Source organism: Haliotis cracherodii, unplaced genomic scaffold (assembly GCF_022045235.1).
Source record: "Haliotis cracherodii isolate W230 unplaced genomic scaffold, xgHalCrac1.p SCAF_16, whole genome shotgun sequence".
Taxonomy (NCBI): domain Eukaryota; kingdom Metazoa; phylum Mollusca; class Gastropoda; order Lepetellida; family Haliotidae; genus Haliotis; species Haliotis cracherodii.
Window position 1 is genome coordinate 6,244,616 of NW_027266271.1, and position 25,565 is coordinate 6,270,180.

Here is a 25,565-nt window from a genome sequence, read left to right on the forward strand (position 1 = left end):
TGGGTCCCCTTTACAATCAATCACCCCTTTACGATCATTAGGGTTAGGTACCCGTTTAGTGGCGATATTAGATTACTCCACTCTATCCTTAGCCCTTGGATCCCCTTTACAATCAATCACCCCTTTACGATCATTAGGGTTAGGTACCCGTTTAGTGGCGATATTAGATTACTCCGCTCTATCCTTAGCCCTTGGGTCCCCTTTACGATCAATCACCCCTTTACGATCATTAGGGTTAGGTACCTGTTTGTGGCTAGTATTGATTCTATAGCTGCTCCTAATATTCTTCACACAAACACGTCGAGAGAAAAAAAAGGATGAAATGGTTTTGTGTCGAATATTTTGATTATTGGAAACTGTCCTGGAACATTCACACAAGCCACACTTTCACCCGCTTCATTTATTCAGTACTGATTCAAACGCAAACGCATCGTCACTAGCCATGCTTATGCCTCCCTCGTTCCTTACTATTATTCACATTATCCTTACAGTGTTTCTTACCACACTTTTCTGTGACAAAAATCACCTGACGAATTAATAAAAAGCATGTCATTCATGCATATCAGTGACATTCGACGTTCGACGTCTGACATCTGATGCCTGGAGCAGTTTTCAGTTCTCACCATATAGGCTCATTCCTCACCACTTGGTATCTTGCAGATTACGGAATGGGAGGAGTGTGCCAAATGACATCTTGATCACTTGGTAAGTGTCCATAGACTAAAGTCACGAGACACCATGCCTGCCCCTAACCTTCGTAAGTGTCCATCACATACTTGACCCTTTTCGTTCAGTTATGTATCGGCGTAGGCATGACTAGGTAAATTTACACTTAATTTCACAGTGTGAACATAGCTCAGTCAGTTTACTGTCGGGCTAACAATCCGAAGGTCGCAACTTTGTGTCCAATGGATTCTTACAAAAACTGGTTGCTTTGACACATGACCTACGGCAGAGATCATCCTCACGAGAAGTTGTGGTTCTGTTTTCTAAAGGTGCTCTGGGGGGTTGAAGTTTGGGTGTGAAGATGTTGGTTGGTCTTTTGACTTCTTAGACTTATGTTAATTTTTAGGATTTGTTGGATTTGGGTGTTTGACAGGGTTGAGTTTAAGAAATTTATAGTTAATTGTTCACGGCATAAATCCAGGGGGATTTCGCCTGTTAGGGCCAGTAGTGCCGTAAGTGGTGTACCATGCTGTGTGCATGTGATTATTTTCAGGGCTTGACGTTGGACATGTTGGATTGTATTTAGCTTATTGTTAAATGTTTTGTTAAAAGTATTGTATATTGCGCATCTGTAGTCCAGTTCTGATCTAATGAGAGATGTATAGAGGGATAGTAGGGTCTCCTTGGAGGCCCCTAATTGGAACCTACCAGGCAGAGGAGTGTTTCAAATCTTTGTACATCTTGTTCCCAAGTTTTTACCGTGAACATCCCATGTGAGATGTTCATCGAAGATTAATCCCAGGAATTTGGTTTGATTTTTGGAATTGGATGGGATTGTTTTTTAGATGTAGGGATTTTAGATATTTTAGGAATGTTTACGCACATTTTCGTATGTTTGAATACTATTCCTGTTGTTTTTTCGGCATATTATGAGAAGCCCCACTTTTAACTTTGTTAAGTGCCTATTGCAGTAAGTTTTGGGCTGGTATTGTTCGCTGTCAGACATCTTATATATTTCCTTGAGGAGCTAGCTAGCTAGCCAACCATAATAAATGAAAGACTTATGAAGAATTACTGACATAAATTGATTAAAGTGGTGTAACCACTGCACACCAGGATATGGTATTCCAGTGGGTTTTTATTCTGTCAAATAGCTTTTAACGCTTCAAAGGGAATTAGTTTGGAGATGCTTGTATACATGTTGTATGTTTCATGCATGGTTATGGCTGACCTACAATTTAGTCTATTGCTGTCCCTATTGGGATCAGTTTGTGGTCAGCACAGTCCACCACAGAAGCAGTCTGATCACAAGATGTGTACCCAGAATGTTGACATACAGCAGAAGCCAACCCAAGGAAACATATAAAGGGACCTTCTAGCATGTTGAACCAGTTACCAGTAGAATCCTGATACTGCCTGAATTGTAAAGATCAGACGTGAATCCATCATTTTGATCCAGACCTCAAGCAAGCAGTAGAAACATTGATCCTAACCTCTATCAAAGTACAAGCAGGTGCCTTCTGTTGGCAAAATCATGGATTTATTGTTCTTGGACATGACCTGATGTAAGGTCAGACTGTCAGTTACAATAATATGCCACAACTATCATGGTATCAAAGGAAAATGATGAAGAAAGTTCTGTTGACGTGTGCTACTGCTTCAGGATAGTGTGCCTGTGCACAAGTGGCAGTGGCTGCAGCTGCAGACCGTAGCATGGAATTACTTCCCAGGTCTTTTACTCTCCTGACCTAGCATCCTCTCACTTTATTTCTGCCCTGAACTCAGTGATATCTGTGTGAAACGTTTATACATGTAATGACGATGTGATTGCCACTGTCAAGACTTTTGATTCTATATGATGTTCAGTATGAGGCCATAAACTTTTCAATTTACCATCATAGAACTATACATTGTTGTCCAATCATCAGAAAATTCAACATTTTATCCCAACTGACTTGTTCATTGAGCTTTGCATGTGATTGGAAATATGAAACAAATGGAAATTTTACAATAGTTCAAATCATGCAAAGGAAACATACAACTATTCCTAAGAAAGCATAAGGCTTTGAAATCTGAAATGATGTAATAATTATGTTATTTTGACTACTTGAGTTTTTGTCAGCAGTTGTCCTGGTTATGGACCGGATATTGTCATCTGGAATCTCATCTCAAGGCTGGTGATGTCTCTCTTCTGGTCATTGTATCAAATTTGAAAATTGGTTATTGATTGATGTACATTGTTTAGATACAAAGCCTAGAAAATTGAAATTGAAACTTGTATGAATCAAGATACTGTCATTATGTTTCAAGTTTGTGCATTATGATTGTTGATAAGTTTCGGCTGTTGAAGACAGTGGTTGGAAAACAGTATATTTTCTCTTGAAACATACCAATCAACACTCAACACTGAAGTAATCAACACTGCCAGCTTCACACTTTGTAGAAACTGCAGTAAAGTCTACATAGTTGATTATGTATTAGAAACAACTTGAATCAAACTTGGCCTTTGGGTATGTTGGGTGAATGAGTTTATGTGAATACTGAATATTTGCATACTCATGTCAAGTGAAAGCAGTTTCTCAGGTTGTTATAGTTAGTTATGGATTGTGTAGAAAGAATTTTATGATGTTTATACCATATGGTACCAAGAGAGTACCGAATGATGTGAATGTAAGTGTGTGCACTGTGGAAATTAATAGCCCTCCTGTGCCAGAATCAACATCCTTAATCACTTCTTTCTCCATAGGTATTTCACATTGATTTTCCTTATCTTAATTCCCTTCAAAGTCTTTCCATGGATTTGTGTTTTCCACAGTTAATGTGTTGTGAATGTTTATGTTCAGTTTCCATGGTAACTGATTGATATTGTCACATTATCCTGCATTGCGTATTGATCTGGATTTGGCCTCAAGGTCTCCTAAGACAATTACAAATTGAACAATCTCATAACAAGCCCACAGAGCCTGGAAGAAAAGTATGATGGAATTTAGCCCAGATATCCCAGTAAATATGCTATTCTTTGAGTCATAGGAAATTGAGTGCTAAAGTCTGATTCATTTGAAACCTCAGTCACATGTTTTTGTACTTATGTTCATTTAACAGGTGTGTTTGTATTAATTCCTGATCTGTCAATGGTGCTACTCCGAGTGTATCCATACAGCTTTACTGAGGACATGCACAAGTTCTGTCTAGTGCTACTTAGCAGTCAAAATAGCTGCCTGCCCGCTAGCCAAATACCAGTGACTTATTAATTGGGCTACTAACATTTTTGTAAAGTTGGTGTGGCTGTTAAGTTGAAAATTCTAGTCAATACATATTTATATCAACAAATCACGAAGTCAGTTCAAGTGTCATTTAGTGTCATGTCCTTTTGTAGTTCATCAGAAACCCAGGCAAAGATGTAAACTGGCTTTTTGCTGTACACTGATTCTGACGTCTATCCCTATACATGCATTATTAGCGATGCCAGTGAAAGATGATGAACCACCACAACATAAGACGTACCAAGCAGCCAAGCAACATCGCCATTGTTTAGCATAGTAGTCTCAAAACACACAAGCACATTTAGATTAACACAAACTATGTAGGCTGTAGATTGGCTCGATGCACAGATGAACATAGTGTTATGTTGTGTGAACCAATGCTCATGCACACATCACGTGACGTCATAGCTCCACGACTTAAGATGCACCATTTGTCACATGCAGGATTAGCGTGTCAAGTTTGAAAATCACTTGCAGCATATCATGATAAGAATAAAGACACTCCGTGGTAACACTTGACTGATTGTTAGTTTTGTTATTAAGTAGTACACATTGGAAACAGTACATACTTCTCTATATGTTTCAACGGTTCCTGTTTCTTTTGGCAGTGAGTATAGATTACTAAACAAGTTCCCGTTAGATACCGTTTTTCCTTTTACAAGGAGTATATTTCAAAACGTATCTATGCTTGTAATTACCAGTAAGATTTAAACTCCCAGAGCCAGGGCCAGGGCCAACATTTCTAATGACTGTCCACTGTGTCCAAGGGACCCTACTCTCATTTACAACACAAAGTTCAAGGTCGTAAGCCCCCCTTGGTGTTTTATGAAATATTGTAGTGACAGTGGAGAGTTGATTATCCGTCTTGGAGTAGAGTAGAGGTTGCAGAGGACAGTTTCACAGTTCTACCAACACCTAGTATGAAATACCAGCTGTAAAAAATAATTCTGTTTGCATGTGATGTTATTAAATCAGCATTTAATAAAGATGTATTGTTATTAATCAGGTGATATCTAAAGTTAAGTAATAAAAATAGATATACAGACAGGATTAGAGACATGTTCCCAGACAATTACCTTTCCCAGGGACACAGCATAACTTGCTCAGAGTTAGACGCCCCACAAAATGAGACTTTAAGGTTTTGTTGGAATCTGTAGTTTTTCTCAGGCAATAATTACACATTGATTGTTGTCATTAGATATTTTTCTTCCATTCATTTCTTCGAAATAGCCCTATTTTAGCAGATCATGAAATGGACTAAGGGGAAGATCTTCCCACATCACCAGTCAATTGCATTTTTGTCAATTATTACACTTTCTCTTGAATATGGAGCAGAAGTTATTGACATTAGAGGATATCCTACGCTGCCTGCACTCACATGGATCTAGGGAATTCTCTGAGCACATACTTAAAGGTCAAGGTCACAAGATAGAAGACTCTCATGAAAAAACATTTGTGGTTACCCTTTCTGAATAAGCATTGATGCATTTATGATTAATCCTAGTATATGCTTTCTTCAGAATGGGGCCCCGCTTTGGAAAGGTTTGGGTAAATCGTGTCAAAGGTCATTGAAATATTTGTAAAACATGGTTATATCGTTGTTTGTTTCTGAGGCATTGTTACCTCTACCATGTCTACAGGCATGAAACTTTCCTACCACATGGAGGCTGGTGGCATGCCTATCAAAAGTCAAGGTCAACTTTGAGATTATTGTGAAACATGGTTGCATCTTTTGTTGCCAGTTACTGTTGAGTTATGATCTGTGAATACATCTCTAGTTAGAGAGTAAATAACTTGTGTTGCAAGAGTGCATTGTCACAAGCCTCTTGCCCAGCCTTGCATGTAGGGCCCCAGCTTCCTGCTTGTCCTGGCAGCTGACTTAATGGACCGACTTGGTGACTTGGTTTATTGCATATCATTAATATCCCAATTGCATTGATCAATGCTCATGATGTCAATCATTTGATTGTCTGGTCCAAACTATATTTGTTACAGTCTGTCATCATACAGCCCGAATATTGCTGAGGTCAGCATTACGCAACAAATAAGCAAAACTAAACATCATGTAACTGACTATACCTTGTGTTGCCCGTGTTTATCACAAACCATGGAGGGTGACTGAATCATCTGAATATACAGGCGTTCATGCTGTTGTTTTTATGTGCCATAGTTTCTTGTGTATAGTGCACACTTTCTTTCCAAAATGTGAAGAGGGGGGAGCATATAATACCTTCATACCAAGAGTGATTACTGTGAGCATGTAGGACCGGGAATACCATGTCAGTAAGTTAATCCTGTTATTACATTACCAGTACTTTGTTATCTCATGTTTGTTCACCAGGAATAATACAATGTAGTTTTTGACTGAACACAATACATAGAATAGTAAATTTCCAAAAACATTTACTCAAGTATTTAGTATATACATATGCTATATACATATTACAATGGGTTGGGTTGTTTTTCAAACTAGTTCCAGGACATGGTAATAATTAACTATATTATTTTGTTAAAATTGGTGAGTATTGTATTAATGAAGGTTAGATGATTGATATTTTAGTAGAATTACTGTAGCCAGCACAGGTGTAGACATAGACCTTAATTACTTGTGTATGAGATCAATATCTATTAGCTGGTAGAAAGTCCCATACACCACAGAGTAGTGCTCACTTCCACTCCGGTCTGTTGACAGAACTATCTTCAGTCATCACAGGTGGGTTTATTTTGTCCTGCGTGGTATTTAATTTGTATGCATACCTATAGTCAGGACTTGAGCTATTCAGTATGTTTAATGTTCTATTCAAATGGGTTTTTTAGGACTGGTTTTGATTGATTCCGGGTCAGTCAAACGTATATATGCATTCATGATCCTGGTTATGCTTCAGAGTCTTACATTCACCACTGTTGCCTCCAGTTGGCAGTGGCAGTGGGGTGGACCCAGAATATGTGCTTGTCAGTAATCCTGCTTGTGCCCCTGTGGTGTGTAAGTCCAAAGCAGTCATCACAGCAAGTTCTGTAATAAATGCAGCTGGCTGGACTGACTGACACTGAATAATGGTGAATGAGTTACAATAGTTTTACAGGCTTTGACAAATACATTTGCCCACGAAACAGCTGTTGGTTAGTTAAGACCATTGATTCTCATATTGAGGTGGTCCAACTGACTCCTTACCTTCAGCAGGACAGGAGAGATAATGGTGAAATATTTGCAATGTAAGAAATTAGTAAAAAAAATTATAAACTGGTGTATGGCCATATAACAGTCGGACTAGTTATATTTTATTTGTAATAAGATTTGATGTAATCCAAGTCAACAATCAGTTGTCATGGTTGCTGCCACCATATATTTTATGGTGATTCCAGGTTAGAAAAGGTCCCATATCAACCAATCCTGGTAGTAAGAGGCAACCAAATATTTGGTGACTTTGTTGATTATGTCTTGTCTTACCCTGACAGGGTGGATCATTGCTCACAGTATCAATCACAGGATTGTCTGGTCTCGACTTGATTATTTACAGGTTTCCATCATATAGGTGGAATACTGCCGAGTGAGGCTTTAAACAACCAACAAACTTACATGATGAAACTGCAGATAAGATGGTTATCTTTCCCTAAGAGATGTGTTGATCTGCTAGATGAGTTGCAGTGGTTGCAGTGTTACTATGTTAACCTTTATTTTGGGTGTTTGAAGCTTTACAGGGAAGACCCAGTTGTTGCATCTTTGGTACTTTGTCGTTTCCTTGAATAATAGGGATATCAGTGGTAATCTGTGTTCCATTAAGTAATCCTGCATAAAGTTCTTTTCTTCATTCAGAGGCCAGCATGTGATTCAAAGACGAGACATGAGTATGTGACTGACTATTTAACCCGATTAAGGTTATTACCATGCTTGGTCTGTGACTAGATGGTAATTCCATGAGCATGTATCACAGTTTAGGCATCTGTGTAGCACTTAACTGTAGGCTGTAGGCTGTTATTAACCTTGTGTAGTGTATACCCTTCCAATGAAGAGTAATGATGACTGTTTCTTTAGAAGAGGGAACAGCTGATCACGGCTTCTTCAGTAGAGGCATTTAGACATGGCAATAAGTGGGGTGTGAGAGTCTGCCATTTAGGATGGTCACTGTCCAGGTGGTAGTTCAGGAGTAATTCCCATCAGAATGTAAGTGTAGCAGATCAGTCAAACATCATTTAAATAACCTGATTCAAAACTGATATGACTGTATATCAGTTCTGAGCCTTGCAGACCACCTCCATGGTCTAGTGGTAGAGCGGAAGGTCCGGGGTTCGTTGTCCAGCCGTGTCATACTAAAAGATGTTAGAAGATGGTGCTTGTTGTTGCCCTGCCTGGCGCTCGTCATTAAGGGGCTTAAACAAGGACTGGTCGGGTCAGGGTCAGTATACTGTGTCTGAGTGGGGTATCCTAAACTCCTTGGTAGGCTTGGTATCTGCATTAGTCTGGATTAGTTCAAGCAGAGAGAGAGAGAAAGAGACACACATGCATGTGTGCACAAACACACACACACACACACACACACACACACACACATACACACAGCTGATGCTTATTTATTTTTGCTGAAAAACGCATGTCTGTATATATCCTCGTGTCATGGAAGTTCAATCACTTACAAAAAATCGCTGAATATTCATATTATCTTTTTTTCAAATGTCTTAACCCTAAACTTGTTTATTTATGACAAACATTTCTGAAATCCAGGTATTTCCACTTAAATTGACACTTTCGGCAATGTCGCCCTCTCACTGTCAACAGAAGTAACCCAGAAAGCTACTCACACAAGTTCGATCATTTGAATGCATGGCTTGTTACATAACCGGGATGACATGTATGGAAGATCTCTTGTGTCAAAATCCAAATTAGAACAGTCCACAGTTGTTTTATATCTTTGTCCATCAAATGTTCATTTTATGTTTTAATATTGAAAAAACCCGATGAAAAGTCACAAATATCCAGCTTATTTTAAAAGGTTGATGCAGGGAGTTATTCTCCAGGCTCATCGTGACAGGGGCACCAAAACTCAGAATGTCGACGCACAACACGAACTGCCATGCAGAACGGTTCATGTGTCCAGTGCTGACATGTAGGGTGGGTACAGTGTGCCCAGGTTGTAATGATCAGTGATACAAATTGGTTACATTTGCAGCAGAGATCATCATCTTTTGTCACATCACTGTCGTACGAATCAAAACTGTTGCCCTGATGCTCGTTGGTCCGTGAAGTACCAGAAGTACTTGCATTCGGTGCAGTGACAGTAGTTTATTTCTTTGAAGATTTGCTTGGTTTAGGTGCATGCTTTCTTTTTTGGGGTGCCAACTTCACAGTCTGGTGGGAAATAATTTTATTCAGAATGACGTCTTTGGTGATGGCCTTGCCCCCGACATCAGCGCTCAAAACGTTTCTCTTTTTAGTAGGCACAGTTTTCTAGAGTACAGTCATCTTGTCTTTAAAGAATCATGCTTAACATTGCCCTCAGTAGGTGAAGTGGCATCCTTGTCTCCAACTGGCACACTTGAATCAATAACACCAGTATCAGGATGCAGCAAACATTCAGACGACTTAAAAACTGTTGATGGCACAAAGTTGATATTGGCGGTGGTTGACTCCACATTTCCTGAAAGAGGATTGCAAATTTGTTGGTGTCAGCGACAGGTTATAAGCTCTACAGCCAAGTTCACAAACAGAATGTTTATTTACTGAACATATACATGTGACTGAGGTTGTTGGAAATTTTCGCAAAAGCAACCAACATCCATTGGCTGTAAAACATGGGACGTGTGTGCAGGCAGTACAAACAAAATAATATGATGCTGACGTGCCTATTCGATCAGTGGAATAGATATGTGGGATCTATGACCATTGTACACAATAAGAAGACGACTGTCTGCAGACGCAGCGACAGCATGCTTCAGGAGATGCTCTGTCAGATACCTTCTGTGTTAGAAGGGGGTGCGCATTATACACGCAATAATGAGTTTGCTGTTTTTTCCCCCAACGGAAAGACATTACCGTGAGCATGTAACACTGGAAATACCATGTCAACAAATCCATACTGAAGTATGCAAATTGATCATGTAATTACACAGTCTAGCTATAAAAAGTGTTCTTTGTATGTCTGGACTATGTTTGTAACTTATTTCATAAATTTTATTAAAAATTCCTTTTAATATTGTTTTAATTAATTTGGGCAAAATCATGTGTGAAGCAATTGGAAGATCGCACAACTCACTGTTATTAACAGCAACCACGGTCAGATTACCACTATTGATGCCTTGAAACAAACTTTAGTTGACAGAGAATGGCTACATATATCATAACTGCCATACTTTGACTCATTAAAAGTCATAGTTATAGTTTGACGATTCTATACTCAACAACAAAAGTTCCTGTGACACCAATATTTTAGTGTATTTTTCAAACAAGTAAAGTTTGGTTTTCAATATTGTAGTACATGTATGGAATCAAGTCACAAAAATGCAACTGCTACAGAAAAGCATGCATTCCATGCAAAAGATCAAGAATGGGTATAAAAACATGTGCGTTAACGGGATTCCATATGCATTTTTTAGCATTGTGCTGACAAAAAACACTCAGAAAAACAACAAAATTACGCAATTATTCCACATTATGAAATGCCATACATGTCCGAAAATGAGCGTCTGCGAGCCATTGGTATGCTTGAAGCAGGATCGAGTCAACGTGATGTTGCAAGACAATTTAACATCCACAGAAACACCATTTGGTGTTTATGGCAACATCAGCAACAGACGAATGCAGTCAGGGACCATCCTCGGAGTGGCAGGCCACGCGTAACCAATCATCGACAAGACAACTTGATTCGAGCAACACACCTATGAAATCGATTCCAGCCAGCAACAGTGACTGAAAGAAGCATCCCTGGCCTTCGACGAATATCTTCACAAACCGTACGTCATCGCCTCAGGTGTGCAGGGATTGTCGCCAGAAGACCTGCCAGACGTCCCATTTTGACAGGAAACCACAGTCAAGCACATCTACAGTGGTGCAGACAGCGTCTACGCTGAACGGCCATGCATTGGGGATAAGTTCTATTCACAGACAAGTCTCATTTTCACCTCAGCCATAGCAATGGACGGATTCGAGTGTACCAACATCGAGGTGAACGTTACGTCAATCATTGTGTCATGGAAGAAGATCGTGGCATGGCAGCTTTATGGTATGGGGTGGGATTACAGCAAGACAGAGGACCCCTTTGATAGTGGTAGAGGGAAATCTCAATGGACAGCGCTACCGCGACGAGATCATCTACCCTGTTGTTCTACCGTTTTTGCGTTGTCATGGCCCCGGCATTACGCCTGGCCTCATATTGCTCGACTTGTTCATGATTCTCTTCAACAAAACAACGTGAATGTCATCCCCTGGCCGGCTCACTCCCCTGATGTCTCACCAATCGAGCACATGTGGGATGAGATTGATCGACATCAACCATGTGTTCCGCAGACACTCCAGGAACCTCGAAACATGCTCCAGCAGATATGGCCAGATATCCCACAGGACTTTGTGCGACGCCTGGTCCATTCCATGAGACAAAGATGTGTTGCTTGCATCGCAACCAGAGGTGGACACACAAGCTATTGATTTGTAAATTGACATTTTGGCATGTTCATGTTTTTTATGAAATCACACATTTTCTGAAGTCAGTATGGCAAATTAAACTATTTAAACTATTTGATTGCTCTCTCTATGTGTCTCTTAGAGGAGTCTTTTATCTGTTGCAAACCGAAATTGTTTCAGATTTGGGGAAAAACATAACTTTGCATTAAATCTTATTCAATGTCACAGGAACTTTAGTTGTTCAGTATATGTCAACAAGTAGTTCTTGCGATCATGTGCGCAGGAGCCTCAACAGTGACTGGTCAAACTGGTTCTATGTGAAAAATATATATATATATATATATATTGCAGAAAATTTTGACATATGATGTCCCTACTTGTCAGAAGGCTATAAACCTGAGCAGCCAGGCTCCTGCTGAGAAGGGAATCTCCATGGTCACAGCTGGAATGCTTATCACAGATATAGTGTCACACATATCCCATGTGACATCTGCTCCATGACACCCTTTCTGCCTCATTGTACTGCCCCTCACTATAACAACAGACTGCTCTATAACAACAAACTGGGCCTGACTATTATAACAGACTGTCTCTGTATCCCCCGACTAGGACGTCTCTCATAGCATCCAACTGATGGGGACATCACTTTAACATCCGACTGCCACACATCCGACTGCCACACAGCACTGACTGGGACATCACTATTACATCCGACTGCAACACATCCGACTGCCACACATCCAACTGCCACACAGCACTGACTGGGACATCACTATAACATCCGACTGCCACACATTCAACTGCCACACAGCACTGACTGGGACATCACTATAACATCCGACTGCCACACATCCGACTGCCACCCAGCACTGACTGGGACATCACTATAACATGCGACTGCATCACATCCGACTGCCACACAGCACTGACTGGGACATCAGTATAGCATTCAACTGCCACCCAGCACTGACTGGGACATCACTATAACATCCGACTGCCACACATCCAACAGCCACACGGCACTGACTGGGACATCACTATTACATCCGACTGCCACACATCCGACTGCCACACAGCACTGACTGGGACATCACTATTTCATCCGACTGCCACACATCAGACTGCCACACAGCACTGACTGGGACATCAGTATAGCATTCAACTGCCACCCAGCACTGACTGGGACATCACTATTACATCCGACTGCCACACAGCACTGACTGGGACATCACTAAAACATCCGACTGCCACACAGCACTGACTGGGACATCACTATAACATCCGACTGCCACACAGCACTGACTGGGACATCACTATTACATCCGACTGCCACACAGCACTGACTGGGACATCACTATTACAACCGACTGCCACACAGCACTGACTGGGACATCACTATAACATCCGACTGCCACACAGCACTGACTGGGACATCACTATAACATCCGACTGCCACACAGCACTGACTGGGACATCACTATAACATCCGACTGCCACACATCCGACTGCCACACAGCACTGACTGGGACATCACTATTACATCCGACTGCCACACATTCGACTGCCACACAGCACTGACTGGGACATCACTATAACATCCGACTGCCACACAGCACTGACTGGGACATCACTATAACATCATATACTTGACACGCTTGAAGCAATGTCATTCAAGGCCATCATAAGAATGTATGGCAGTCTACATTGACATATTCATTGTACACGGAGTATGACTGTGCTTAGTTAATTCATATTCACATATTTACTTAATAACCAACAAATTTTCCAGCTGTCAGAATTGGAATTATGTGCACTAACTGAATCAGCAACAAATGATGACTAAAGTGTTTAGATAATTCTGTTGCTTAGCAAATACCACTGTCATATTAGCTTTTATTCACACCATTATTCATTTTATAGACTCTGGAGACAAATAGTATCACAAGAAGCTAGTACAAGATTGACTTCTAGGGTATGTTTCTGAAGTGTGATCCTTAGGCCATAACTTGCTCAGTGTCCACTCTGTAGATTACCAGTAGGAATAATTTCACTGCACATGCGTATCGGGGTAGTATCTGGCCTTTGTCTGGATGCACCCTGAGTGCTGGTGATAGTCAACACATTACATCATCACCACTCTATCAGCCTGAACTCAAGCTCCAGGATAAAATACTGGATGACAAATGAAATGAGATGATGATAATTGTGATTGCTGTAGGCAGTTGTGATAGGGGGAAAATGTTCCCCCCACATTAGCATTGCATAATATGTGTGGAGGGATAATTGTTTTACTGCTTGCTGTATTGACTCCTGGTGTGTCACAGTGGTGAACACGGCCTGCAGCTGTGTTGTTGATGACGACGACCTGTAAGGGACCTTAGTCCTAGCACACACTGCTGCAGTCACTGAGTCACACAGGGGGAATAGGTATCAGCCAGTCAGTGTCATTACTTCATTTTCAAGGACTTTCTGCCTGGTAAACTATACACTTTGTGGGCTTGTCTTGGTGATATATTTGCAGAATTGTTCTCCAAGAGAATGATAAACTGGGTATTTCACTATGTTTGCTACTGTATTTGCCAGTATTCTTCAGTGTTATTGCAATGCTTGTGTTTTCATGCAGGTTTATATTTGTGCTGTGAAGGCTGGCAGTATTGACACCATGACACACTCAGTGCTATGTCTCCCATTCACAATGTCTAATCCTGACTGTTTGTGTTCTAGCTGTGTCCCACACCCTCACCACCATGTCATCACTTCCCTCCATCCGCCCCATCGTCATCAGCGGCCCGTCTGGCAGCGGGAAGAGCACGCTGCTGAACATGCTGTTTGAGGAATTCCCAAACAGCTTCGCCTTCAGCGTCTCACGTAAGTCACTCCTCCTCATCCTCCTCATTCTAGCACAGTGATGAGGACAACGACATCATGTAACATGTTGGAGATGATGCCAATGAGAACTGGCCCATCTCTGGGTGCACCACCCAGAATGACTGTTCCCTAGGTTTTGATGTATGGGTACAGTGCACCACCCAGAGTGACCGTTCCTTATGTTTGATGTATGGGTACATTTCACCACCCAGAGTGACCGTTCCTTATGTTTGATGTATGGGTACATTTCACCACCCAGAGTGACTGTTCCCTAGGTTTTGATGTACGGGTACAGTGCACCACCCAGAGTGACCGTTCCCTATGTTTGATGTATGGGTACAGTGCACCACCCAGAGTGACCGTTCCCTATGTTTGATGTATGGGTACAGTGCACCACCCAGAGTGACTGTTCCCTATGTTTGATGTACGGGTACAGTGCACCACCCAGAGTGTCTGTTCCCTTTGTTTGATGTATGGGTACAGTGCACCACCCAGAGTAACTGTTCCCTATGTTTGATGTATTGGTACAGTGCACCACCCAGAGTGACTGTTCCCTTTGTTTGATGTATGGGTACAGTGCACCACCCAGAGTAACTGTTCCCTATGTTTGATGTACGGGTACAGTGCACCACCCAGAGTGACTGTTCCCTATGTTTGATGTATGGGTACAATGCACCACCCAGACTGAATGTTCCCTATGTTTGATGAATGGGTACAGTGCACCACCCAGAGTGACCATTCCCTATGTTTGATGAATGGGTACAGTGCACCACCCAGAGTGACTGTTCCCTATGTTTGATGTATGGGTACAGTGCACCACCCAGACTGAATGTTCCCTATGTTTGATGTACGGGTACAGTGCACCACCCAGAGTGAATGTTCCCTTTGTTTGATGTATTGGTACAGTGCACCACCCAGAGTGACTGTTCCCTATGTTTGATGTATGGGTACAGTGCACCACCCAGACTGAATGTTCCCTATGTTTGATGTATGGGTACAGTGCACCACCCAGAGTGACCGTTCCCTATGTTTGATGTACAGGTACAGTGCACCACCCAGAGTGACCTTTCCCTATGTTTGATGTATGGGTACAGTGCACCACCCAGAGTGACTGTTCCCTATGTTTGATGTATGGGTACAGTGCACCACCCAGAGTGACCGTTCCCTTTGTTTGATGAACGCGTACAGTGCACCACCCAGAGTGACCTTTCCCTATGTTTGATGTATGGGTACAGTGCACCACCCAGAGTGAATGTTCCCTTTGTTTGATGTATGGGTACAGTGCACCACCCAGAGTGACCGTTCCCTATGTTTGATGAACGCGTACAGTGCACCACCCAGAGTGACTGTTCCCTATGTTTGATGTATGGGTACAGTGCACCACCCAGAGTGAATGTTCCCTTTGTTTGATGTATGGGTACAGTGCACCACCCAGAGTGACCGTTCCCTATGTTTGATGTATGGGTACAGTGCACCACCCAGAGTGACCGTTCCCTATGTTTGATGTACGGGTACAGTGCACCACCCAGAGTGACTGTTCCCTTTGTTTGATGTATGGGTACAGTGCACCACCCAGAGTGAATGTTCCCTTTGTTTGATGTATGGGTACAGTGCACCACCCAGAGTGACCGTTCCCTATGTTTGATGTACGGGTACAGTGCACCACCCAGAGTGACTGTTCGCTATGTTTGATGTACGGGTACAGTGCACCACCCAGAGTGACCATTCCCTATGTTTGATGTATGGGTACAGTGCACCACCCAGAGTGACCATTCCCTATGTTTGATGTATGGGTACAGTGCACCACCCAGAGTGACTGTTCCCTTTGTTTGATGTATTGGTACAGTGCACCACCCAGAGTGACTGTTCCCTGTGTTTGATGTATGGGTACAGTGCACCACCCAGAGTGACTGTACCCTTTGTTTGATGTATGGGTACAGTGCACCACCCAGAGTGACTGTTCCCTATGTTTGATGTACGGGTACAGTGCACCACCCAGAGTGACCGTTCCCTATGTTTGATGTACGGGTACAGTGCACCACCCAGAGTGACTGTTCCCTATGTTTGATGTATGGGTACAGTGCACCAGCCAGAGTGACTGTTCCCTATGTTTGATGTATGGGTACAGTGCACCACCCAGAGTGACTGTACCCTTTGTTTGATGTATGGGTACAGTGCACCACCCAGAGTGACTGTACCCTTTGTTTGATATATGGGTACAGTGCACCACCCAGAGTGACCGTTCCCTATGTTTGATGTATGGGTACAGTGCACCACCCAGAGTGACTGTTCCCTTTGTTTGATGTATTGGTACAATGCACCACCCAGAGTGACTGTTCCCTATGTTTGATGTACGGGTACAGTGCACCACCCAGAGTGACTGTTCCCTTTGTTTGATGTATTGGTACAGTGCACCACCCAGAGTGACTGTTCCCTATGTTTGATGAACGGGTACAGTGCACCACCCAGAGTTGCCTTAGATATCTCTTTTTGAGATTCATGAAGTTAGCATAGTTTGTTTTCTGACACAAAGTTGCAAACACAGAAATGGTTAATTAATTGTATTTATTTTATTCCAAGGAATTTCTTTGTTTTAGATACCACTCGGAAACCTCGGCCAGGTGAAGTTGATGGCAAAGGTGAGACTGTTTTTAGAATAGATCTAACATTGTTCATCTTGGTATAACAACATGTCAGCTGGTATAGTTATTATACACACTAATACATTTTCCACTAGTTAATATGAGCTTTAAAAAAAAATTATCAAATAAGAATTTAGCGAACTACTGTAACATATGTTCTCAAGATCATGTTCCTCTTGCAGACTACCATTATGTGATGAGGGATGAGTTTCACAAGCTGAGGGCTGACGATGGCTTTCTGGAGTGGGCTGAGTTCTCAGGCAACTGCTATGGAACAAGGTAAGGGAGTACTAGAATAATGTAGGTGGCTCCTATGTACTGTTTAGTTAAAGGTATTTGATAACAATCAAAACACATGTTTACATAAACACGAGATTCTTGTTTGATTATGAATCACAATGCATGGCATTTAGATTGACATAAACATGACATCTGTGTTTACACATGTATCACATTCCATGCTGGTGTCTCAGTTGAAGCATCCCAATATTGTGTTTTTTCAGCAAAAAATCTGTGGATGACATCAGCAAGTCTGGGAAGATATGCATTTTAGATGTTGAAATCAATGGTGTTAAGAACATAAAGAACACTGACCTTGTTGCCAGATACATCTTCATCAAGCCACCCAGTCTTGAAATCCTGGTACGTTGGATGAGTCAGCAGTAGTCAGTGGTCACTGATGTCCCTTGGGTATTCCAGGGCTGAATACTCACATTCCATGCTTGTCGTATAACTAGAAGCCAAATACTGAGGGGAGATGAGATGAAATGGGGGTTGCATTCAAGATTATTGCATATAGCGGCATGCATGTACGTGTGTGGCACTAGTCAAGACTTATCCTGGTTTTATATCCATGCCCAGTTTTACAGATACCCCACTCAGACCAATCTTCATTTTATCCTCATAATGCCGAGTGCGAGGCAGGGTAACAAGAAGTCTTTTAGTATGACACAGCCAGGGATTACACTACCAACGTGAGGTTTAGCAGTGAGGTGTACGAGAGTCGGGACAGTCAGGTGTATGAGAGTCGGGACAGTCAGGTGTATGAGAGTCGGGACAGTCAGGTGTACGAGAGTCAGGACAGTCAGGTGTACGAGAGTCGGGACAGTCAGGTGTACGAGAGTCGGGACAGTCAGGTGTACGAGAGTCGGGACAGTCAGGTGTACGAGAGTCGGAACAGTCAGGTGGACGAGAGTCGGGACAGTCAGGTGTACGAGAGTCGGGACAGTCAGGTGTACGAGAGTCGGGACAGTCAGGTGTACGAGAGTCGGGGCAGTCAGGTGTACGAGAGTCGGGACAGTCAGGTGTACGAGAGTCGGGACAGTCAGGTGTACGAGAGTCGGGACAGTCAGGTGTACGAGAGTCGGGACAGTCAGGTGTACGAGAGTCGGGACAGTCAGGTGTACGAGAGTCGGGACAGTCAGGTGTACGAGAGTCGGGACAGTCAGGTGTACGAGAGTCGGGGACAGTCAGGTGGACGAGAGTCGGGACAGTCAGGTGGACGAGAGGTGTACGAGAGTCGGGGACAGTCAGGTGGACGAGAGTCGGGACAGTCAGGTGGACGAGAGTCGAGAGTCGGGGCAGTCTGGTGTACGAGAGTCGGGGCAGTCAGGTGGACGAGAGTCGGGGCAGTCTGGTGTACGAGAGTCGGGACAGTCAGGTGTACGAGAGTCGGGGACAGTCAGGTGGACGAGTGTGGGTACAGCTACTCATTACAGAAGGGTGCTGTTCACAGATCATAAGTATTGACAATGAGGTGTACGAGAGTCAGGACAGTGACGAGTACGAGAGTCGGTTGCTCCAGTAATGAAACACATGGTGTGTACTGGTAATCTTCCTCTCTCCGTGTGTCTCTAATTGATCCAACATGGACAAGACTTAACAGTGCCCAATGTTCACAGGAACGAAGACTACAGAAGCGAGGGACAGAGACTCCCGAGAGCCTCAAGAAGCGGATGGACACTGTGAAGGAAGCTTTAGATTATGGTAATTGACCCCTTACAAATAAAAACTGTTTCCAAACTTTGCAAGTTGCTTAACGAGGACCATGCTCCCCAATATGGTGTCCAATTCCAGTCCACAAAACATGAATAAACGAACACAAATAAATGAAAAAAAATTAAGTTGTCTTGATCAAACATCTTTGCTCCAATCTTAACAAAAATACACTGGTTAATCCCTTTGCTTCCTGGATATTTTATCAAAATATTGTTGAAGAAACATACAAGAATGTCAGTTGATTTTATTCCTTTTCTCTGTGAAGTGGATGTTTCTCCATTTCAGCCGATGGCAACAATTATGATTCTGTGATTGTCAATGACGTTAAAGAGGAGGCATACTCCCAGTTGAGGGAAACTTTGATAGAGGTGAGCAGTTACACCTTCACTTTTTACGAATGTGTGTTTTCCTGTTTTAAAATGCAGAACAAAATCTGGAGTTATGAATCTTTTCATGTTATACCCTGCCCATATACGTTAGGGGCAATAATATTGAAACAGGCTCTGCCCCTTTGTCATGTTGTCTTCCTGGAGCATAACTCATAAGCTGCTCTACACTTTAGTGTAGACCTTTGTTTACACATCATGCATGACTGGCACCTGGTTTGCTATTCAGGATGTTTTAAATATTTATGTATTTTTAAGGAAACATGTTGGACTTGTGGGTAGGCAAGGTTTCTGGAGCATAACTCATAAACCATTCATTCTTCTTCATGAAACGTTGTTTACACATCTGGTATGCACTGAGCTTTTGCTTTTGGCTCATCAGGATTATGTTTAACAATTGTTTCTGGGGAAACTTGTTGTCAAATGCTTGTAGGGATTGTTTCCACTTCAAAACTAATATGAACTGTCCAGTATGTCTTTGTGAAACTTTGTATATACATCAATTGAGTGCTGAACAGGTGCTTTTGGCCATTTGGGTGTTTGACAAAGATTTACTTTTTTTTGTTAATTTCGAAGGATACAGGTAAAACTTCCGTTCATTGAAACTTTGTATTCACATCAGACATAATACAACCATGTGGAGACTCCCAGTACCTATGGTTGTTGTAAGAGGTGACTGGATGGATTTGGTGGTCTGTGACTTGGTTGATTGTGTGACCCCATACTTTCACAGTGTAGGACCGATGCTCATAAAGTCACTGGAATTTCATGTCACGACTTGACAAGTTTCAGCCTGCTGTAATATAGCCAGCCACCTTATTGCTTAGTGCAGTGTTGATTAACAAACTTTTAAAGGGTGGGGGATATGGATAACTTTGTCTTCTTGTCATATATAACTGTGTTTGTATAACAAGTGATTTTCTTTTTCAGGACATTAAGAGCCTCAAACCCAGCAACTAGTTAACCTCAGTCACACTCCGTGCTTGTATTGCTCAGTCTACCCAGAGGACCATGACAATATACAGGTCATTATCAGCTGTCAGGTATTTTTATCACAGATCTATCATGCCAACACATGGATTATTTTCCATTGTTTGCGAATGCAATGTATTTGTTACATTGAACTAAAAAAGTTGGATCTCAGGCAATAGCTTATGAGAACTTGTGTGTGTTAGGTGACTACAGGACGTATTGATACAGTGGGTTAGGCAATATTTGCCAACAATTTTTTGTATTACTAAGCCTTGGCTATATTTCTGAAGAAAAAGTTGTTGAAATATTTTGATTGTTATTTTTATTACAAAATAATTAGTTTTATGACAATTAGGGGTAAATCACATGTTAATGCATTGCACTGCTTGTCAGTGGTCCTGTTTGAAATGTAATGGGTTTTTTTCACAAAAACATGTTTCTTTCACACTCAGATTAGCAATATTAGCTATGCAAGCCCAACAATTTAGTCATGTAGAAATGTACTTAATAGGTTAAGGAGTTACTGGATATATATATTTCATAAACTATGTGTATATTTTGTCAGCACTTTAGTGTAGATTTCACTGCCAGTACTTAACTTGAACACCATGATCACTATGCAGTTTCTAGCTGGTATGTTTTCTGATATCCTCGTATTATGGATTTTCGGACGCTCTAGAAACATTGATTGTTTTTTCGCTAATCACATGAACGACTGTAAAACATCTCGCTCACTTATAGAAGACAACTTGATCTTAAAAACTAGCCATCATCCGAGTATGCAGTAGTCATAATAAACATGGCCGCCCAGAAAATATATAATTCCGACAATTCTATGAATTAAGTACATTTGTTTTGCAGCATGTGGAACATACTTTCTATATCCTGTTTACATACTTTAACTGAAGGAGTTCTCCCAGTGAGCCATGTGTGTAAGCTGCTCTTGGTGCTGTTCAAAGGGTAATGGTTCTTTAACTGTGGTCTGCTTTATGAAGTGGCAATCAGTTGAACTGACATTGCAAAATCTTACTGATACAATATGTTGACCAGGCCACAATAAATTAATTGTTCAACTTTCATCCAAGTTTGTTTTAAAATGTTTTAGTGTTTTCATGTCTTATTTGTTTGAAAAACTGTTGAAGGCATCAGCGACATGGTTCACATGAAGCATGAATGGTTGGTAGTTGCATGTATGTATGTATGTATCTACCGTATGTATGTATGTATGTATGTATGTATCTACCGTATGTATGTATGTATGTATGTATGTATGTATGTATGTTGTGGAGTGCATCAAGTAAATAAGGATGGAAACTCACACAGGGCATTGTCAGTACTTTGGGATAATAAAATGATGAGATGTGTTTGGTAATGAGCGGGCAAGGATGAAAATCTATTAATTAGTTTATTATGGCCTAAAGTGAAGCGTTTTAGAAGCGCTCCAAGAGCCCTTTATCAATTAGCATCAAATAATGTTAAATACATGTATGTATACAAACAGGACGAGTCATGTCAGTTCAGTGGTCATTTGTGGATTCAGATGTCTTTTCATTATCCCTCTGAATGTCAGTGTTCAAGTGGATAGAAGCAGATCTACAGAGACATCACTCAGAAGTTGGCACCAAGTCATCCATCAGGCCATCTGTAGAGGATTAGCTCCGGATGTTCTCTGGAGGCACATCCATACGAGTGCTTACTGATCTGCATTTTCTCAAATCATACAGTTAGTTGCTTGGGGCACAGACTGAAATGTCTTGTGTACCTAAAACATGTCCTCAGGTGCAGTTGTTTTCTGACTAAGACAAACCGGTCTAGCACTTTATTTTTAAAGTTGCTATTTACAATTGTTCATGACACTGTTTACAGGGTTTATGTGGGAATTAGCAATATTATTGTTGATTAGGCTTAAAAACATAATAGTCTTGGTTCTCTGGCACTGCCTGCATCATCGTAAAGAATGCTGCCATTTCGTTTTTATTTCCATTTAAATTTTTTTTAAGAAATCCTGATACTTAATAACAATGCAATCCAATTAGCCTGCAGTTACTTCCCTTAACATGCACACTGTTTTACTGCACATCTCGTGTTATGGTAATGACGGCAATAGGAGTTTGTGTGCTTTTTTATGAAGGGAGGTCCTTTCCAAGGTTTATGGTACCATAAACCTTGGGTTACATACTAGTTTGAACACGCCCCGAAAAAGAAAACCACTGCCCACCTGTGCTATATTTTCGAAAGTCATTGCCTGAGAACCAAATGTTTTATTTTTTTAAGCCTTATGTATGCATAGTCTTGAATCTGACATTGATTTGTACATAGTAACTTGTTGTAGATACTTTTTAACTAATTAAATGTCATGGTATGTTTGTGGATAGGGGTCATTCGTCAAGAGATGAAGTACTTGCAGATGAATGTGTACCTGCATCAACCTGTCTGTGAAATACAATAAACAGGGATGAGAATGGGGTTGGGTTTTTTTTAAAAACACTGAAAGTTAGTCGGGGATCTGGGAGACTATATGATTATACGTACATTGTAATGGCATGAATAACAAAAGTGACCTCAACATAACGAGGTCCATGGTAAATTCTCATCCCTGAGTACATCCACAGAGGTTTCAGATGAACTAGTGCTAATGTAATGAAATCTTTGCATCTTCATTTCCACATTTGAGATATCTCCTTGAAACTATTAGACCAATGTATAAGAACTTTACATGATGACCCCTCAATGTTGTATCTTCAGGTGTGCCAAAATCATTGAAACAAATCTATGAATTGGTTTGAACCATCTTCCCGAGGCAAGGGCATTAACTGACCATAAAAGTTCAGTTTCCACCCTTGCCGATCTAGGATGGAACTTCTAGGCTCGATTGTAGCGCGACCAGTGGCTATTTCAAGTCATGTCCCTCCTATTGAACAATAAGGTTCCATCTTGCATATCGCTTGCATTTGTATAAAATGGCGGCACCTTTTCAAGACAATCTGATGGATAATCACTCTCTATTTTGTATTAAAATGGGTCTTACCCTGCAAAGTGCATCAAATCACTTGAGCACCTTGATTAAAAACATGAAAAGATTTGCAAATATCTGTTGATGCCAGGTTGGCGGTACACATGCTTTGCAAATCCTGCAGTCGTCTGAAATCTGCATGTTGAAATCCATGTTGTTTACAAACCGGTTGTCTAGTTGTTTCACAATTTTTGGACTATGCACAGTCTCATTAGTCCAGCCAAAGTGTAACTCACGAAACTAGACTTGTTCGGCAACGCCCTTTCCTCGGGAAGATGGGTTTGAACGTAATGACATTTTTGGCTAAACTGTTTGCAAACGTGTAACCAAATCTGTCAATGTCATGCAATGGATTCCCCGAGTTCACCAGAGTTCTAGCACTGGTGAAAGTTGATGGCTATCTTCAGTGGAGCACACACAAAAGGAGGTCTGTCGGGGCTTTGCATACATTTTCTTCAAACCTAAAATGTATTGAATAAAAATACATTTCATGTTTCTATTGTAACAGTTTCAGTAAAAAAATTAATATTGTGTTTAAATGGAAATTTGTAAACAACAGTGAACTTAATAGCTGAACTTTGTGACATTCAAATTGATCATTTCTATCACGGCTATTTCGGACCTCATCTTTTCTCAGGACCTCTGTGACTTTCATCAGCCTATCAGTGACTTCTTCTCACCATAGCTCTGCCAGAAACTGTTGAGTAATGGTACACGCTAACCTTGTTGCTTTTGCAGAAACATACAGTATGCATGACAATCAAGCATTAATACTCTTTCCATGAAACAAATACTGAATTACTTTTAAAGGCAAGCAGGTGTCAGTTTTCAGTTTTAGTTTTGTTACACTATATTTTATCGTTGTTTGTGAGGGAACTGAAATGTTACTGGTAAGTCACATCGGCACTATAGCCATACCGTGATGTTGTTGGTGTATGTATTGTGGGTTACATGTATTATGTTATTTGTGTCTTGTCTGTGGCTTTAATTAAAGTCGAGTCTGACTGTAAAACCCTTGTGTTGCTTATGGTTTGTGTTATGAAAGCTGAGTAAACCTGACCCATATGGAGTGTAATGCAGAAAAGACCCCCTCTTGTCCAGAATCATGAAATGTATGGGCGGCCATTCAGTCAAAAAATACAAAGTTGAAATAAGGAAAAAAGGACGCAATTAAGGTCAAATATGACGAATAAAGAACTAAATGTTACTACTAAAGGTCAAAATACAAAACAAACAGATGAGGGTTAAACATACAAAGTTGAAATAAATGTCAAAAGTACGCAATATTAACAGTCAAATGTTACAATTATTTTACCTTAATTGCATACTTTTGTCCTTTTTTTCAACTTGTATTTTTTGACTGAATGGCCACCCATAGAAATGGCATGAGGCTGTTCTTGTCCTAACAGCCTACTGATGGGGATGAGCAATGTGTGACCTGCCCAGGTGGTCGTTGCCCCGTCATTATACACTGGCTTGCCAGGACCAGATCTTATCAGATTTACCGGCTGCTGATTGTGCTGCAAAACAACACTGACTCACTGCATCTACTATCAGGCTCTCCACCTGTCAATCTCCATCTACTATCAGGTTCTCCACCTGTCAATCTCCATCTACTATCAGGCTCTCCACCTGTCAATCTCCATCTACTATCAGGCTCTCCACCTGTCAATCTCCATCTACTATCAGGCTCTCCACCTGTCAATCTCCATCTACTATCAGGCTCTCCACCTGTCAATCTCCATCTACTATCAGGCTCTCCACCTGTCAATCTCCATCTACTATCAGGCTCTCCACCTGTCAATCTCCATCTACTATCAGGCTCTCCACCTGTCAATCTCCATCTACTATCAGGCTCTCCACCTGTCAATCTCCATCTACTATCAGGCTCTCCACCTGTGAATCTCCATCTACTATCAGGCTCTCCATCTGTCAATCTCTATCTACTATCAGGCTCTCCACCTGTGAATCTCCATCTACTATCAGGCTCTCCACCTGTCAATCTCCATCTACTATCAGGCTCTCCACCTGTCAATCTCCATCTACTATCAGGCTCTCCACCTGTCAATCTCCATCTACTATCAGGCTCTCCACCTGTCAATCTCCATCTACTATCAGGCTCTCCACCTGTCAATCTCCATCTAC

At 41.4% G+C, this 25,565-nt stretch overlaps 1 protein-coding gene and 2 pseudogenes across 4 annotated transcripts in view; 2 read left to right on the plus strand and 1 right to left on the minus strand.

Annotated features, from left to right (window-relative positions):
• Window positions 1-24,413, plus strand: part of LOC139463771 (uncharacterized) — a 44,029-nt gene extending 19,616 nt beyond the window's left edge. For 2 of the 4 annotated variants that reach the window (XM_071245061.1, XM_071245060.1), the window contains 7 exons: window positions 14,266-14,409; window positions 17,007-17,048; window positions 17,234-17,330; window positions 17,555-17,693; window positions 18,953-19,037; window positions 19,335-19,417; window positions 20,366-24,413. In XM_071245061.1, coding sequence (XP_071101162.1) covers window positions 14,266-14,409; window positions 17,007-17,048; window positions 17,234-17,330; window positions 17,555-17,693; window positions 18,953-19,037; window positions 19,335-19,417; window positions 20,366-20,395 — 620 coding nt within the window. In that variant the 3' untranslated portion in view covers window positions 20,396-24,413. Of the gene's footprint in view, window positions 1-6,615; window positions 6,643-13,986; window positions 14,018-14,265; window positions 14,410-17,006; window positions 17,049-17,233; window positions 17,331-17,554; window positions 17,694-18,952; window positions 19,038-19,334; window positions 19,418-20,365 lie in introns of those variants that run through there. The other 2 variants (XM_071245062.1, XM_071245063.1) reach the window with 2 other exon arrangements.
• The window catches only part of LOC139463766 (uncharacterized), a 272,927-nt pseudogene continuing 256,293 nt past the window's right edge, over window positions 8,932-25,565 (minus strand).
• Window positions 17,703-18,793, plus strand: LOC139464102 (putative uncharacterized protein DDB_G0281733; annotated as a pseudogene).